Here is a 17,320-nt window from a genome sequence, read left to right on the forward strand (position 1 = left end):
TGGCTTGGCGATATGTAGCGTAGCGTTATGTGGCATGACGTTACATTATATATGTATATAGTAAAAATGCTTGGTATTTACGATAATTTTGTTCTAAGCTATAATTATATTGTATATTTGAGTAACAAAAAGCCTTAAGCATTATTGTATTATTGTATTAATATATAATGCTTATCACGTAAATGATACACTTGATGTTTTACATCATATCTAAATTTAATTGTAAATTGTATGTAATTAACACCACTGTATACTTTAATTAGTAGAAAAGTGAAACTTCTGAATTTCTTGTCGGGTTGATCATATTGTACGTTTTGGAACTATGGTAGTTTTACATTTAACATAATATTCTAATATGATGATCAAAAGTACTTGAATTAAATATATTTTTATCATATAAATAGTACAGCAGTGTTAAACACTGGAAAAAGTAAAGTCGTTGGTTCTTCGTCCTTACGTTTCGTAGCGTATCTATCAGGTTATAACAATTAGGGAATAGAGGGGAATAATTTACACAACCACTTGTGCACTATAATATTATACATAAACCCTTCGTAGATTCATAGAGACCAAATTCAGGCATCAGATGACCGGATTCTGTTTGAATATAAAGTAAGATATAAAGTCAGGTAAATGTTTGTAGAGTACAATCTAAGATTAAATAATAAAACATGTCTGCAGTGCTTTCACACTGCGGACAGCTCTGGCGGTACGACAGACATTTTTATACATCTATTCTATACATATAATAAAAATGTAACTGATCGCTGTCTGGTCTTTATCAACGCAATAGAACCCAAAAGAATGATAGTTAGAATTTTTGTCTGTTTGTCTGTGCGTTTGTTGGCGCTAGTCTTAGAATGAGCTTAACTGATTTGGGTGCGGTTTTCACTAATGTATTTTGGCAAACTTCCAAAGTTAAAGTTAGTGTTTGTTTTATTTCAATCGGCTTATAAATAAAAAAGTTATGTCACTTTAAAGAGTCATGTCGAACATTTATTTGATAAAAATGCTATAAAATAACCGTTCAGTTGAATTATTATTAATAATAATAATCTTTATTCACATAAAAAGTAACAAATTATAATGAAGTTTCTAATTTCTGAGCTAGGCTCAAAGACTTATATTACAAAAATCAGTGTCCTCTCTCATATTTTAGTGACATATCGTTCTATGTAAATCAAAAATAAATGAATATTTTTACTGTATACTAGAAGGGAGTGTCAGAAGATTTGTGTGGAGTGTGTAGATATGTGTGTGTTTGCGCGTGTGTCCGTGTGTGTGTATGTGTGTGTGTGTGTATGTATGTGTATTTTGTTTCACAAGATATTATAGCAGCAACAGTTCAGTTTGTTCATAATCTAGTCTTTAGCTTTACGATTACGTAAGGGGTGTATATATTTTTTTTTTATTTATTTTGTTATACAAATAAACTGCTTTAAAATCATGTTGTCTGGCTTAAGCTGTTCGACATATAACAGGTGGACATAAGTTTTTAATGACACGTTGTTTACTGTATGCGTCGGCATGATAGATTCTATGTTGTTGGATAACTAATTGATAGACGTATAGTTGCCTAACTGTTAGGAGTTGACATTTTTCATACAACTTAGTTGTAGAAAATCTGTATGGGCTAGAGGTCATGACTTTTAAGATAGGTCTATGCGCTCTTTCCAAGTATATTATAAATATTTTACAAGCACCACGCCAAGCTTTTATACAATATCCAATGACTGATTCACCTAGTGCATAATATATTGTGCGCAGAAGATCTAAATCAGCAACGTGCCTCAACTTCTTGAAAACCATAATAAGTTTTCTGGTGCGCGCAGTTGTGATGTCTATATGAGAACGCCAACTAAGTTTTTCGTCCAAAATAACTCCTAGATATTTGACGGTCGTAGATTTAGCTATCTCAAAGCATGAACATGAAGCAAGAGAATCACTGGGGTAGTTACATGAGTGAACCTTAAGACTAATATTCTCTGATTTTTTTTGGCCACAGAAAACTGAATAAATCAGGTTTTGGAGAGATTCAATGTCAACAGGCTTAAACTAAGCCATTGATTTACTTTGTGGAGTCCTAATTGAGCATAATGCCGTACTTTGTCCCAAGTCTCTCCGTAGAATACAAGCGCAGTATCATCCGCGTAGGTAAACCATTTCTTAGAGTTTGTTCACATAGGTCGTTAATATAGATCAAAAAGAGACTTGGGCCAAGAATACTGGGCCAAGAATAATAGCCCTGGGGGATGCCACAAATAACAAGTGCCTGAGAACTGACGTGATCACCAACTCTAACTTGTTGTGAACGATTAACCAAAAAGTCCTTAAGGATCAGGAGCGGTTTTAATTGACTGACACTTTAGGTACATATTATATAAATGATAGTCTGTAAATGAATGATGATTGAAAGTTTATAGGAACAAACCAAAGTTAAAAAATGGTCATTTTTAGAGATTTAGATTCTTGCAATGTAAGTTGAGCTCAGATTGATGATTAATCATATTAAATAGGGTTCAGCTTATGTTAGACATCCGTCGATTAAGCGTGTCCACACGTATATGCAAAGCTCGCCGACTGCCGCGCTGTTGCCTGTAGTATTGAGTTATATGCAGCGGACGCAGGTATGTCATAAACGCACGGCACTCCTTGGGAACAGGGACCTGTTAAACCTGTATCAGCTGTATTCATTTGTAACACATTTTGTTAGGGTAGTGGATTATTTGTTATTAGCAAAAAAAGGGTAGTGGCTTATTACAATATGTGTACACATTTCCCTTATTTTTATTATGTATTGCCCATGGCTTCGGGCGCGCGGAAATATAGGTAAAGGATAAATGTTGTACGGAAGATGTGTAATTTTAAAGTAAGAAGCATGAAATGTCATTCTGAATTAAAAATGTTGCAAAAACGGGAAAATTTTATCCCTTTCGAGAACTTCCGTTACGTGCGCTGCGTAAACGTTTAATGTTACACAACATCAATCATATATGACGACATTGTTTCTCTTGAAAAGTTATAAAAAAAGTCTGCGATAATATATTTCTATTTTTAAGGTCACTATAACCTTTTGAATGGCAATCTTAGCTGTTTTTAAATAATGCATTAAATACGAATTCTTTTTTATAAAATTCTTATGAAAGATGTCGAGATAAGATTAAAGAGATTTTTTAGTACTTTTTATAGTTTTGACATATTTCAACAAGTAATTAATACTTAGTCGGTTAGCCCATAATAAATACATTTCTAAATGCACGAATTTACCTTTTAATTTTGAAAGGACACAATTTCCTGTGAAGGTATCGTTTGCAGGCACAATAATTAAAGCACAGGGAAAGACATTCAAATATGTCAATAGATTTGAGAGAACGTTGTTTTTTGCCCTATATAGATCCGGGTGCAACGAAAACCAATAAATACTACATTCCCACGAAAATAAAACTAAAAATGTTGTATATACTAAAATATCATAAGTCTGCTATTAGTGATTTCTTTAAGTTTTATGCGGGTGAAGCCGCGGGTACCTAGTATTTACAAAATACATGTTTCTTTTAATGTTTTTTTTTAACCACAAATAACATTTGTGTTAATTGATTTTCAAATATTATCAAATAATTTAAATATTTCGTAATTGTCGCACTTCATGATACTTGCCTAGGTCATAAAGTTTGCTCTGCTGTTTTGCGTTAGTCACAAAGTCCTTGAAAATTGAAGTTGATATTAATTGAAATTACAAGGAAATATATAAGACAAGGAAATTATTAATTATATACAAACTATTTAAAATGTTTATTCGTAGTAGTTTGATTTAAAATAAATGCATTTATTAAGCGCACATTTGCGACCTCGCGAATCAGTGCTATTCTGTAAGAACGTATGTACGCATGTCTTTCGTGAAATATTAAGATCCGACTTACGGTGATACGCTATTTTAATTTATATAAATGTTAAATTCAATGTCGCGTATCACCTTCTGTCATTTTACATGAGCTGCGAGTTTGTGCTTACAGAATATCTCTACAGTTAGTAAATATTGGTTTTATTATATTAGGATTTTCATATATTTTCATATTTAATCAATCAAAATTTCAATCCAAAAACGGAATAACAACAGTCGACATTGTAGTAATCGATAAAAATACACCAGTAATTATATTTTACGCAAAAAAAGCACTAACTGTTGTATGACTTCCAAAGTTCGGTATATTGGTCATTTAAAATAATTTTCATGATAAATGTCTTACGTCAATGCCCTTTAAACTTTTCATTTTTCGAAACATTGTAACTATATCACTTGAAAGAATACATTAATTACACTGCACTTTCTCTATGTATCGTAAGAGTCACGTCTGGTGGTGGTTCCCAGTCCCATAACCTTGGTTTACGTCTTCTGTCAACCGTTGGTGCTGATTCAGCCGAACCATCAGAGTAGCCGCTACTGCAAGAGCGAAGACTGCGTGAAGCGTGGACTTTATGATCTGTGAAAATATAAATACGACTGTGTTTATTTCTTGGCACACCAATTCTACACCGTCATATTCTACATGACGCTTTAGACAAAGGTACTGGTATAGTCAAGAATTTTTTGTAAAGTATGAGGGCGACGATATGCGCTACCGGATGGTACTTGGATGGTAAGTGGTCACTACTACCCGTTAAGATTGACACAGTAAGTATTCTTAGTATACTTTAAATCACCAATGCGCCGCTAACCTTCGGAATTAAGATGTTATGTTATGTAAACGTCCTGTTAGTGCCTGTAGTTACACTGACTCACTCACACTCTAAACCGGCGCACAATTACTAAATGTTGCCTGTGTGAGTGGGTACCTAGATAGGGTTGCATAAAGTCTTACCAGCAGTAAAAAGCGGTTGAAAGTTTAGTTGTCTAATAATTAAAAGAAATAGAGAAAGAGGAAAGCATGCGTAGATCGTGAGCAGTGTTCTTGATCCTTACCTACCTCCAATTGTTTCCAGGTAATCACGGGCAACATCATCCAGTTGCAGTACTTGTATGACGGGCGTGGGCTTGGAGCGCGCCCGTCGAGCCAGACGTACAGCGAGCACGGTGGACAGCACGAACACTGCTACCAGTACCACCGCACCCACAGATATACCGACATCTTTTTCGAGGAGAACTGGAATCGTAAGAGTAGACTTGTAAGATGACACATTACTTATGTCTTAGATAATGGTGGGTTATTACAAAATTATACTAGTGATAACTCGACAATTAATAATCATTTTGCACGCGATAATCGAAAATATTATGGTTATCGCAGATTAAACCAGTACTAATAAGCATATCATCACATCATTGGCTTGATATGTCTGTAACGAAGATTTAAGTCAAATCTGTGAATTAACAGATACAGTATGTTTGGTGCCAATATAGTCCAATACGAAAATGCCAAGTTCTTCCACACCTTGTGCAGATATATGTTTCGCCGGATGGATTATTGGATTTGATTATATTTATAAATAATATTATGGATAGCCATTACCATTCAGTTATCACGTCAAGCTACCTATCTACTTAAATAAGAAATATAAATGACTACTTACATTTCCACCAAGGATTAGCGGCAGCATGTAATAAATTCTCCGTGGGTCGTAATAGTAAGGCCGTGGAACATCCGTATCTATTACAAGCAGAAGCTCCCGCTTCGTCTCCCACGTTTAAATTCCCCAAATTACCTCTTACAAGCCAGGGGACGCCTTCACCTTGTGCGAGAGCCTGGCTCATACCATAACCCATTGATCCTCTTCTATCGAGAACCAAAGAAGAATTGGATGTTGACATTCGCCAAACAGATACTTCATAGTATGTTGCATTTTCCACTGAAAAATATATTTTTTACAAAAAACTTTGAATACACTTACATACAATTATGGTAGCCAATGTTTATATGGCCACGAATAACTAAATACGATGACACGATCCAGTGATTGGATTCGTTGAATACTTAAATGAATAATTTTAAGACTATTTATATTAAAGTTTGAATAAATATTATTAAAATTACCATTTTTTTTTCACAAATAAATATATTAGGGTATATTAGATTAATTTATATGTATATGTTATGACTTCTATACATTAGAATCAGATGTATACCTGGAATACATCTCATTTGAAATTCTTCATATTCAAAGGCTAAATCACACTGCTGTGGCTGCGGAGGTCGAAGCTGTTCGAAGCTGAATGTCTTTTTACATGGCTTTTCTTGAGAAGCAATACCATTACCAGCTTCACAGGTGGCATCTAATGTTCTCGATAAAGATCCTGTGATTTGTGTAAGTGGTAGAATTGCTGAGCCAGTTGTTAAATGTTGAACATCCTCGTCTACTGGTTGGATGTGCCAGAAGAATGTGTCAGGTGGGGGGAGTGCTTTAACATTGCATTTCAATGTTTCTTTAATTAGTGTTACACCATGCTCCTGACATTCTGGTGGATCTGGAATGAAAGTTTGTAGTATATATTCATATTATGAGTATTTCAATATTTCACCATGTAAATAGAGACGCAAATAAATACTTTTATAAATTTAATGAATGATAAGAAAGTTTGGATTCACTCGTTAATGATTGCTTACAAAATACAGTGATATTGATAGATTCCGCTCTTGTTTCTCCAATATTATTCCGAGCTGCACAGGAGTATCGACCAGCGTGTCTCCTTGTAGCTTCTTCTACTAATAGCGTTTGAGATGCAACCTGACTACCCCACCATCTATTAGGTCGTATTTCTATGTCCTGAAAATAAAAATGTGACGAAAAAAGATAACTAATGAAAAAAAACTCGCATCCTCACATAACTGAATAAATATAACTAGTGCTCTTTTCATTAATTCATTAATTCTTTTATTTTTTGCTTATTAGTGATTATAGTTATGTTGTGTAGGAAAAAAAGCCTTCATTTGTAAATTAAATTCTCAAAGAAACATTGAGCCAAAAAGCAGCTCATAAGCTTACAAGCAATTTCGAAACAATTATTATTGTTAACGATTTAAATTACTTCACTTTACCAATTTCAGGATATTGATATTTAATTTAATAAAACAGTTTTCTATTATTATTTTAAATTTATAGTGGAGGCATTTGAAGACTTAAGTTTATCATTATTATTATTTAAAAATATATACAAAATAAATCTATGAATTGATCCTAGCTTTTAAAACCCTATTAAATTTTATACTTTTTTAAATGTGTATCTTAATTATTTAGAAATTAATGGTTAAGTAATAATATAAATGTCATGCTTACATTAAAATACCAAGTAAAGCTCAAAACTGGTGGGTTTGCTTTAACTTCACACTCCAAATGCAAGCTGTCCAACTCGACCACTTCATTCAGTCTTCCATCTCCTAGTTTTGATAATTCTACTATTGGACTATCTATAAATAAATTCGTTAGATTACCACGTGTTTACCAAAATCAAACATCATAATTTGATAGTTATATTCTTGAGAAGAGAAGGCCTTAGAAAGTGGTAGAGCATATGTTTTTTATAATTTATTTCGCGTTCAGCAGTAAAGGAAAACATTTCGAAGGAACTTAAATGACATGTCTTTTCATCATTATCCACCAAACTCTCATTTAAGCAGCGTGGTGAAATCAGCTTCAGGCTCCTTCCTAATGAGGAGAGGGAGACTTTTGCCTAGCGGAATATTATGGACTGTTACTATGTTGTCTAGAGCCCAAAGACTTGAATGTAGAACTTACAGGTAACATTTAAAATGATGACATCTGCTTTTGAGTCCCTTCCTGGTTCCATCGCAGTGTTGGTTGCGACGCAAGCCAGTGTTGCACCATTTTCGTTTACCGCAGGCGTAAACTCCAAAAACGACTCAGCTTTTCGGGTTACATTATCCCAACTCTAATTGCGAACGAACAAATGCCCTCTATTAATAAATGTAGATAAAAATGGTGACAAAAAAATTAAAAACACTTTTTATTGAATTTAGTCATTAGTATACTAGTACTAATTTGTAGTGAGTATTAAGTATCAAAAGCTATTTACTTGATTGCTATGTTGTGTGAGATGTCGGTGATCCAGCCACCACGTAATCTCGGGTGGAGGGTAGGAGCCATGAGCTATGCATTGCACGATTGCTGGTCTACCTGCTCTTAGAGAGTCTTCTACTAACCCGCGCACCCAGTGTATAGTAACGTTATATGCTGGTACTGAAAATAATAAACGCATATAAACCACAATATTGTATATTTGTTCACTTTTTAAAAATTAAGATATATTAATTCAGTATGGATTTCTTATCAATAATCTGGGGTTCGCCTTTATTCGTAGACTAAATACCAGCAATATCATTAGATAGAATTAACAACATCAGGTTGTCAGTTCTAGTGTCTTGAGTTTCTAGCAACTGAGACAGCACGTACATCAAAACCTGTTAAATGACTTTTCTTGCAAAAAGAAGTTTTGAAGACATCTTACTGATTTTTTTCATTCTCTTTCATTGTTGATTGTGAACTATTTTTTGTGCAATTTCAACTAAAACCAATTTATTAGCCTGTACTTTGAAATACCAGCCACTGTATAGATGCTATGTTTATTTTTGGTATTCCGCCAAAATTCTATTTATTGCTAAAAATATGCTACTATAATATGTATACATATAATTTTGAAATTATGTTTTAATTGACGATAAAATAAGAATGAAAAGAATCAAGGATAAGGGAAAATTCAGACGGTACCGTGGGCAAGTGGTAGAAGGCTAGATGTAAGTGATGGCACAGCTAGAGTAAAAGTACTCTGGTATAGACCAAAGATATAGTTTTGCTTTTTATTTTCTAAATACTTACAAAACAATTCAATTTGCAGTGAAGCTCTCAGCGGAGGAATAAGGTCTGTATTACTGGCTTTACATGAGAGAGACTCGGCGTTGTGACGAGTAAGAGGAAGGTATAATTCGTTCTCTCTTACTCCCGGTATATCGCTAGCTCCGTCTGATGCATCAACCAGATCTTTGCCGGAATACCAAATTATTCTTGGAGGTGGACGACCTAATATGAAAACAATAGCATACTAAAGAAATTAAATGAATTTATTTATTTTGAAGTTTTCGTAGAAATCAAAAACAAAATACAATTTATTTATTTTAAATTCATGGAAATATAAAACATATTATAATCGTTTTACAAATATTTTACTTCAATATAAGAACTATATCATAGTTGTCGGTTATTTTATATAAATTATAAATCTGAATGATTAATATATTAGATGTAAAATATTTTTTATTGGGCAACATTGACAATGATCATGAGCATGTATAGTTTGAATATTTTCTCAGTAAATATCTTGAGCTCACCTCCAATAACAAGGCAGCTCAGGACTAACGTATCACCTTCGTGGTACGGTCCAATTTTACTTTCCACTTTGTTTCCGAGTTCATCCAAAAAGAATGGTTGACTGGGGAGAACTGAAAACAAAATATTGCTTATTAATAAATAATTTGAAATTCAATAAATTTAAAATGTAAAAAGACTCAGGAAATTTTGAAGCGCTACGCTTACGTAAACAAGTTTATTTCGAAATATTTTTTTATTAGATTTCCTATTTGTCTAGGTTAATACTAGTATATATATATGACGAGCCGGTTGGCGTGGTTGGTAGAACACTTGCCTTTCACGCCGAAGGTTGTGGGTTCGATTCCCACCCAGGACATACATTTGTGTGCATGAACATGAATGTTTGTCCTGAGTCTGGGTGTAATTATCTATATAAGTATGTATTTACAAAAAAAAAAGTAGTATATGTAGTATATCAGTTGTCTGGTTTCCATAGCACAAGCTTTGTACAAGCTTAATTTGGGATCAGATGGCCGTGTGTGAAAAATGTCCCAGGATATTATACTATACTATACTTATTATTAATATTTTACAAAGTAATTTATACACGGAGAAAATTAACGGTATTTTTATCTAAGTTTTTACACACATGTTTTTATTTCGAAATTTATTAATAGTTTCCGAAATTGATTAAATCCAAAATAAATATTAATTTCTTACCAATGACCGTTAAATTGACACCAATATTCCTGGTTGGTGCTAGAAGGAAATCCACTCGGCAATGGTAAAGTGCCTGATCATCACCTCTTAATTTTGTTATGGTGAGTGCTGTAGGTTCATTTTGCAGGTCTGCCTTTAATCTGCTACTGGTATTGAATGATGAGCTAGACCATTCGCTGGCTATACGAGCATCGTAACTAAAAAAAGCTCTAGATTAAATTACACTAAATAGACGAGGTGGCCCAGTGACTAGAACAGGTGAAGTGTGGGTTCAAATTAAATTAAGCAAAACATTTACCATATAATTGATTTGCGTTTGCACTTCATATGATACATGTGTAGGGTGAAACTGTCACATTGGAGCAAAGCGATAGAATAATCTCAAAATCACGGTTATAAGTTTACCAATACTTCTCGCACTCTTCAATGGAACTACCACGAATTCTACTAAGATCCAAACGAACATGCACTACGCCTACGCACTAGAGTTTTTATTTTAAAATAAAATATAATTATTACATTAAGCTTTTAGAAATGGTTTATATTTCGTGTTATAATAATAATTAGGGCTCCCTCTAGAAGAGATTTCACATTTGATTCCAAATTTTAGTTAAACATTTAATATATAATACACGTTAAGAGAATCTTTTAACAATAGATTCGAATTTATAGTTCAAATGTTTTATAATTACTTCGAAGTATTTTATTCCTAATTTGTGGCTGAAATTATGAAAATAATTATGGCCTTTAAATGTGTTTTGTTATCATGCGTAACAATTGTTTTATCCTCATGCGTCAACAATAAATTATTTAAATTAAGGACATATGAATAATTAAATTTAATTATAGATAATTAATTTTTACAATTAAACCTGAAGTATACTTATGGTGTATCAAGAATGTATTTTACCCTCACACGTAATCCTCTGAACACAATGTCCTTGTTTCATTTATTTTCCACGTCTATTTCTTATCGCATTTAATGTAAAGTATTTTTAAATAAATAAAATGCTTGATATAGATATAACGAATATCGGTCTTATAAAATTTGCTTAGCGGTTGTTTAGTTACACAATAATTTATCTCTTTCTATAATTATTGATTTGATATTGAAAAAAAAGACAGCATTGATTAACTAATCACTCGCTAAACATCGGGTATAAGTATTACTTTAATATTAATTGAGCAGTTTTCGATTTTTGTTGTCTCACATATTTAGCCTAATGAATACTTAGATATGCTTTAGAAGAAATTATTCCAAACTGGTGAGTTCATCAAAATTTAATATACCTACCTATAAATAGGCGCATTGTCCTTGTACCAAACTAAAAGCATCAGCTCGTCATTTGGGGAATCTGTTGCAGAATCACAGAACAACGTAGTTTTACCTCCCTCTATAGCTTCTTGAGCTATGACTGGACCTAAAAGTAACGCCATCTGTTATTTAAACGAGAAAACAAGAAAAGCTTATATAGCTGTACGAATCCAGAAGCTCATAATAGTTCAGTTGTGTTCCAAAGATGGCATTAGTTGTATCATTTCACGTTTGCTCAGTTTTATGTTATTTGAAAGAACTTTATTTTCATAGAAGCAGCTTTCTCATCTAACTACTCTTAATATCACATTGGCAATAATATGATAGGATCCGGAGGAAAATAAACGGTTAAGATATTATCTGTATGAGTATAAATTCGTTTATTTTCTTTTTAAATCCTGATGTAAAAAGTGAATTGTAGTTAATGTGTGTATATGTGTGTCTACCTGTGGCATAAGTACGACTTTTTCTGTTTCAAACTAGATGTGACCGGGATGGTTCTTAGCTATGAATCTATTGAGGCATTTGATATATTAGCTCATTTCCTACTTGACAAAAGGGTCTTAAAAACTTTCACAATTCTGATTGATTTGATATTGTCATCCTCCGAGGCGACAACGCTTGTATTAAAATATGACTAGGTAACTTATAATAAAGTTAAAACCCCAACAATTTTATTTTATAATTTTAAGCGGTTTTTTTTCGGGGGTTATTTAAATTTTTAATTTTATATTAAATATTATTTGAGTAAAAAATCAGACAAGCAAACTAAATTTAGGTAGTTAGGTTAAGTTTATCCATTCATATTGCAACATATATCACCAATGTCATGTCATTGGGTTGATCGCTGGATGATACAGATCAAGTTATGTTTCTTGTTGCTATTATTAATATAGAACATAGGTTAGGTAGGCCTTTGACCTACTTTACTGCCAACTAAAGGTGCATGAAATCCGGCAAAAAAATGTTATTTTAGTTATGTGCACTTACCGTCAACTCCAGGTATAAATGCTAAGACAGGTGATAAGGTGAACATGAAGCAAATAAGCGCCGGAATGACGCGCATCCTACGGTCCATCCATACTCCTGCGCATCTCTTTCATTGGCCCAGGCGATGATGCATTTTTTTTAAACCATTTCTTTTGTTTTCGTACAGATTACATTATCACTGATCAAACTCCAGTAATCTGAAACAATCAAATTTGATATTGTAAATTTCTTAAGGAATAAGAAATAGGCAGTTAATGTCCTCCTGCTGGGATATAGCCGACTCTTCTTTTGATAAGAAGGTTTGGAGATTATTCCACTACATTCCACGCTAATGCGAGTGGAGCATAAACATATATTTTCCCATGTATGTATCGCATGTTATTATTAAACTTTTAATACATACTATAAATAACTACGAATTACTTATTATTTTTCCAATGTAAGTTGAGTTCAGATCAATACGATCAATGATATTAAATAGGGTTCAGCTTATGGCGGTACATGTAACAGGGACCTGGTAAACCTCTATCTGTATTCGTTTGTAATATATTTTATTAGGTTAGTGTAGAAGCTTATTAAAAAAAGCTGTACAAATGTTCTTTATTTATTTTAGTTTACGGATTTTATCATACTGAAATAATAACTCTAGTCTGTTTGTTGGTTATTAGATAATAAACAAACAGACAAGAGATACATGACATATTACCTACATATATTACATGACATATAAACCACTGAGCTGATCGTAATTAACTTTTACATAGAGGTAGTCTGGGAGGATATGGATAGCGATAGACAGTTAGGGGTTTTCGGGAACAATCAATTTGTGCGCTTCATGGAGTCTCGAGAACATTTAGTTCTTTATAAAGGTTGTAATAAATTGCATATAAGTATTATTGATGGCCTAATGGTTATAACGCGTGAATCTTAACTGATGATCATGGGTTCAAACCCGGGCAAGCACCACTGAATTTTCATGTGCTTAATTTGTGTTTATAATAAATCTCGTGCTTGACGGTGAAGGAAAACATCGTGAGGAAACCCTCACGTGTCTAATTTCACTTAAATTCTCCCACATGTTTATTTTATCAACCCGCAGCATTGCAGCAGCGTGGTAGAATAAGTTCCAAATCTTCTCCTCAAAAGGGAGAGGAGGCCTTAGTCCAACATTGGGACATTAACAGGCAGTTACTAAACCATTATTAAATATAAACCTATTGTCTCATATCCGTTTTAGTTTTTCTTATCTTTACCAATACATATATCATTCGGAAAATTCGGATCGGTTGTAATAAAACTGGAAAAGGACAACGTAATATTTGTTCAGGTTGAATATAATATATTATAATTTTAACAATAATAATGAAAGTTCTCAGAGGACAGATAAACTTTATCTTCACGTTCAACTACCGTTCGCAATAAGATATGTATGTTCATATGTTTGTTTCGTAGTTAATACTTACATGACATATTGTTTTGTGTTATTATTAATTTCTATATTCTTAATTAAGGTTATATATTTATTAAATAATAAACACACACAACCAATACGAATTAAGTACAATTCAAAGTTTGTATGTATTATGATATTTGTTATAATAAAATTAAAATTGACAAAAATATATAATAACACTGATACTTGTATTTTAAAATATCGTTATCAATCAATCAACAGCCAATCTGCTCCAACGGCCATCGGTCCTACGACATACGTGACCAGCCCACTGCCACTTCAGCCTGCTAATTTTGCAAGCTATGTCGGTGACTCCGGTTATTTTCCGGATAAACTCATTTCTGATCTTATCCTTCAAAGATACTCCGAGCATAGCTCGCTCCATAGCACGCTGAGCGACTTTGAATTTGTGGACTAGTCCCGCAGTTAGTGTCCACGTTTCGGCACCGTATGTCATGGAAGGTAAGACGCATTGGTTGAAGACTTTCGTCTTCAAACATTGCGGTATAGACGACTTGAGGACTTGACGAAGGTTGCCAAATACTGCCCATCCCAAGCGAATTCTTCGATCGGCTTCCTTCTCGAAGTTGTTCCTACCGACTTGTATTATCTGTCCTAGGTAGGTATATTCACTAACAACTTCGAGAGGTTTCCCCTCGACGTATATCGGTCCCGGCACGACATGCCTATTGAACATGACCTTGGTCTTGTCCAAGTTCATACCGAGACCGACACACCGGGAAGACTCGCCTAGGCTACGCAGCATTTCGGTGAGTTGTTCCAGCGACTCTGCTATGATGACGATATCGTCGGCAAATCGAAGGTGTGAGATGTACTCGCCGTTTACATTGACTCCATACCTAGTCCAATCCAGCGTTTTGAAAACGTCTTCCAACGCTTTGGTGAACAGTTTCGAGGATATTACATCCCCCTGTCTCACCCCTCTGCGCAGTTGGATCGCCTTCGTCTTACAGTCCTGGATGTGGACAGTCATTGTAGCGGCGTTGTACAGACATCTCAGTACCTCGATATATCTCCAATCGATATGACATCTCTGCAATGAGTCGACCACTGCCCAGGTTTCGATGGAGTCGAAGGCTTTCTCGTAGTCCACAAATGCCATACACAGCGGCTGATTGTACTCTTCGGTCTTCTGCACAATCTGCCGAACAGTATGGATGTGGTCCACGGTGCTGTAGCCTGATCGAAAGCCGGCTTGCTCTGGGGGCTGGAACTCGTCAAGTCGTCTGGCGAGACGCTTCGTGACGACTCTTGAGAACAGCTTATACAAGTGACTCAGGAGGGAGATTGGTCTGTAGTTTTTCAAGAGGGTTTTATCACCTTTCGTGAAAAACAGTACCACCTCACTCCCGCTCCACGTATCCGGGGTCTTGCCATGTTGGATGACGGAATTAAAGAGGCTTGCTAGCTCTTTCAGGACCGGAGTCCCGCCTGCCTTAAGCAACTCTGTTGTGATTCCGTCATCTCCCGGAGCTTTGTTGTTTTTAAGCTGTTCTAGAGCCGCCCTAATCTCTCCTTGGTCAACGACCGGGAGCTCCTCGGAGTAATGGCGCATAAGAGGGGCGCGCTGGTCATCAATACTGATTCCCACGGGTTTATCCGATCTTGATGAGAACAACTGCCCATAAAACCTCTCTACTTCTCCGACAATCTCAGGCCTAGAGTTAACGACCCCACCATTTTCAGTTTTAAGTTTTGTCAGACGCGGCCTCCCAAACTTGCGAGCGAACATTTTCGATCCCCGATTTTGCTCAATCGCAGCCTTGATGGCACGGGTATTGGAGCGTCGGAGATCGCTTCGCGTCAGCGTTTTTATTATTCGATTTAAGGCCTTATCTGACAAAAACGATGGTAGTTCTCGTCGTTTTCTCATGAGCTCGAGTGTCTCAGCAGAGAGTTTTGGTGCGTTGTCTCTTCTCTGTGGCGGAAAACACTTGCGGGATGTGTTTTGCAGTGTTTTGACCAGCGTGTCGGTTCTCTCATCAATGCTGCTTATGGTTTCCAACGCGGTGAATTGATTTTGAAGTTCCATTTGGAACTTTTCGGAGCCTTGAGCAGCTTGGAGCATGGTAGGTCGGAGAGTAGACCTCATCATTCTCGATCTTTCGGCTTTTAAGTTGATATTTAGAGTGCCTCGAACCAAGCGGTGATCACTTCCGGTATTAAACCTGTTGATCACTGAAACATCTCTAAATATTTGCCTTTTATTCGAAATGATAAAGTCTATCTCGTTCCTTGTCACGTTATCGGGGCTTCGCCAGGTCCACCTCCTCTGAGGCTTCTTTTGAAAGAAAGAATTCATCAAAAAAAGCCCCTGCGCTTCGAGAAAGTTTACCAGCATTTGCCCCCTGTCATTTCTGCAGCCCAAGCCGTAAGGTCCGACTTTCGATTCACCGCTATCTTGTACTCCCACTTTAGCATTAAAGTCTCCCATAACAACATTGTAGTGGGCCTTCGAGGTGTCGTTGAGGGCCTTTGCGATGTCCTCGTACATCGCTTCGACCACATCATCAGATTATGTCGAAGTTGGCGCATATACCTGTACGACCTTCAGGGAGTACCTGTCGGAAAGTTTTAGGACAAGGTACGCTACCCGGTACGACACACTACTGATTTCCACAATGCTGCTAATGAGATCCTTTTTGACTAGAAAACCGACACCACCCTGGGAGAGGTTATCACCTTCGCGGAAGTAGAGTAAGTTACCGGACTCTAGAGTTATCGTGTCCTCCCCCTGTCTTCGGACTTCAGATAACCTCAGTATATGCCAGTTTATATGACTTAACTCTACTTCTAATTCGGCGAGGTGATGGTCCAGCCTCATCGAGCGTCCATTATACGTTGCCATGTGCAGTTGTTTTATACGGTAGCCTGCCGTGAACCGGTGATTCTTAGCATCCCCTGCCCTGCCGATACCGCGACCGCTACCTTGGTCGGGCCTAGCGGGCTTGCCGGTAACTGGGGGTCTTTTTTTGGGCGCATCTGCCATTAAGGGAGGGGTTTGCCCTTACTCGCCGCGCTGGGCAGGCGTGTTGGCGAGCGCAGTAGGGGGGTAAGATGTTTATGGGAGGGGGGACGCTGCTGCCCATCCTCCCTTTTCCCCGTCCCTCAGTCGCCTCTTACGACACCCACGGGATGAGATTGGGGGAGTACTATTCTAAGCCGGTACTCCACGGCACTCCATCGTTAGTAAGTTAATAATTCTTAATGTTGTCTATTTGCTCTTTTATCTTTTTACATAAACTTGTGTTCGCCCAGTGGTCGAAAATTCGAACTCTCTCCGAACAAAAACTTTACTCTTAATTTAAATATAAATAATAGAAATCAATTAAAAACATGTAATTTTTAAAATATTTTAAAATAGTTAAGGAAAACAATTGTGAGATCCCAATTTTAAAGATTGCAAACTTGATTATACATCTCTGAAATAAGAGTCACGACTTCCATTGTTTGCAATACATTGTTCAAATTTGTACTTTTTGATCAGATAAAATGAAATTTCTTAT

At 35.7% G+C, this 17,320-nt stretch overlaps 1 protein-coding gene across 4 annotated transcripts in view; it reads right to left on the reverse strand.

Annotated features, from left to right (window-relative positions):
- Window positions 1-3,761: 3,761 nt before the first annotated feature.
- The window catches only part of LOC126775947 (hemicentin-1-like), a 229,835-nt gene continuing 216,276 nt past the window's right edge, over window positions 3,762-17,320 (reverse strand). For 3 of the 4 annotated variants that reach the window (XM_050498164.1, XM_050498163.1, XM_050498162.1), the window contains exons 2-14: window positions 12,341-12,537; window positions 11,330-11,456; window positions 10,036-10,232; window positions 9,336-9,446; window positions 8,827-9,027; window positions 8,027-8,190; window positions 7,729-7,882; window positions 7,270-7,400; window positions 6,600-6,759; window positions 6,122-6,460; window positions 5,569-5,844; window positions 4,965-5,141; window positions 3,762-4,481 (exon numbers count right to left, since the gene is read on the reverse strand). In XM_050498164.1, the coding sequence (XP_050354121.1) occupies window positions 4,315-4,481; window positions 4,965-5,141; window positions 5,569-5,844; window positions 6,122-6,460; window positions 6,600-6,759; window positions 7,270-7,400; window positions 7,729-7,882; window positions 8,027-8,190; window positions 8,827-9,027; window positions 9,336-9,446; window positions 10,036-10,232; window positions 11,330-11,456; window positions 12,341-12,428 (2,292 nt within the window). In that variant the 5' untranslated portion in view covers window positions 12,429-12,537 and the 3' untranslated portion in view covers window positions 3,762-4,314. Of the gene's footprint in view, window positions 4,482-4,960; window positions 5,142-5,568; window positions 5,845-6,121; window positions 6,461-6,599; window positions 6,760-7,269; window positions 7,401-7,728; window positions 7,883-8,026; window positions 8,191-8,826; window positions 9,028-9,335; window positions 9,447-10,035; window positions 10,233-11,329; window positions 11,457-12,340; window positions 12,538-17,320 lie in introns of all 4 variants that reach the window. The other variant, XM_050498165.1, reaches the window with a different exon arrangement.

Source organism: Nymphalis io, chromosome 19 (assembly GCF_905147045.1).
Source record: "Nymphalis io chromosome 19, ilAglIoxx1.1, whole genome shotgun sequence".
Classification (NCBI taxonomy): Eukaryota; Metazoa; Arthropoda; class Insecta; order Lepidoptera; family Nymphalidae; genus Nymphalis; species Nymphalis io.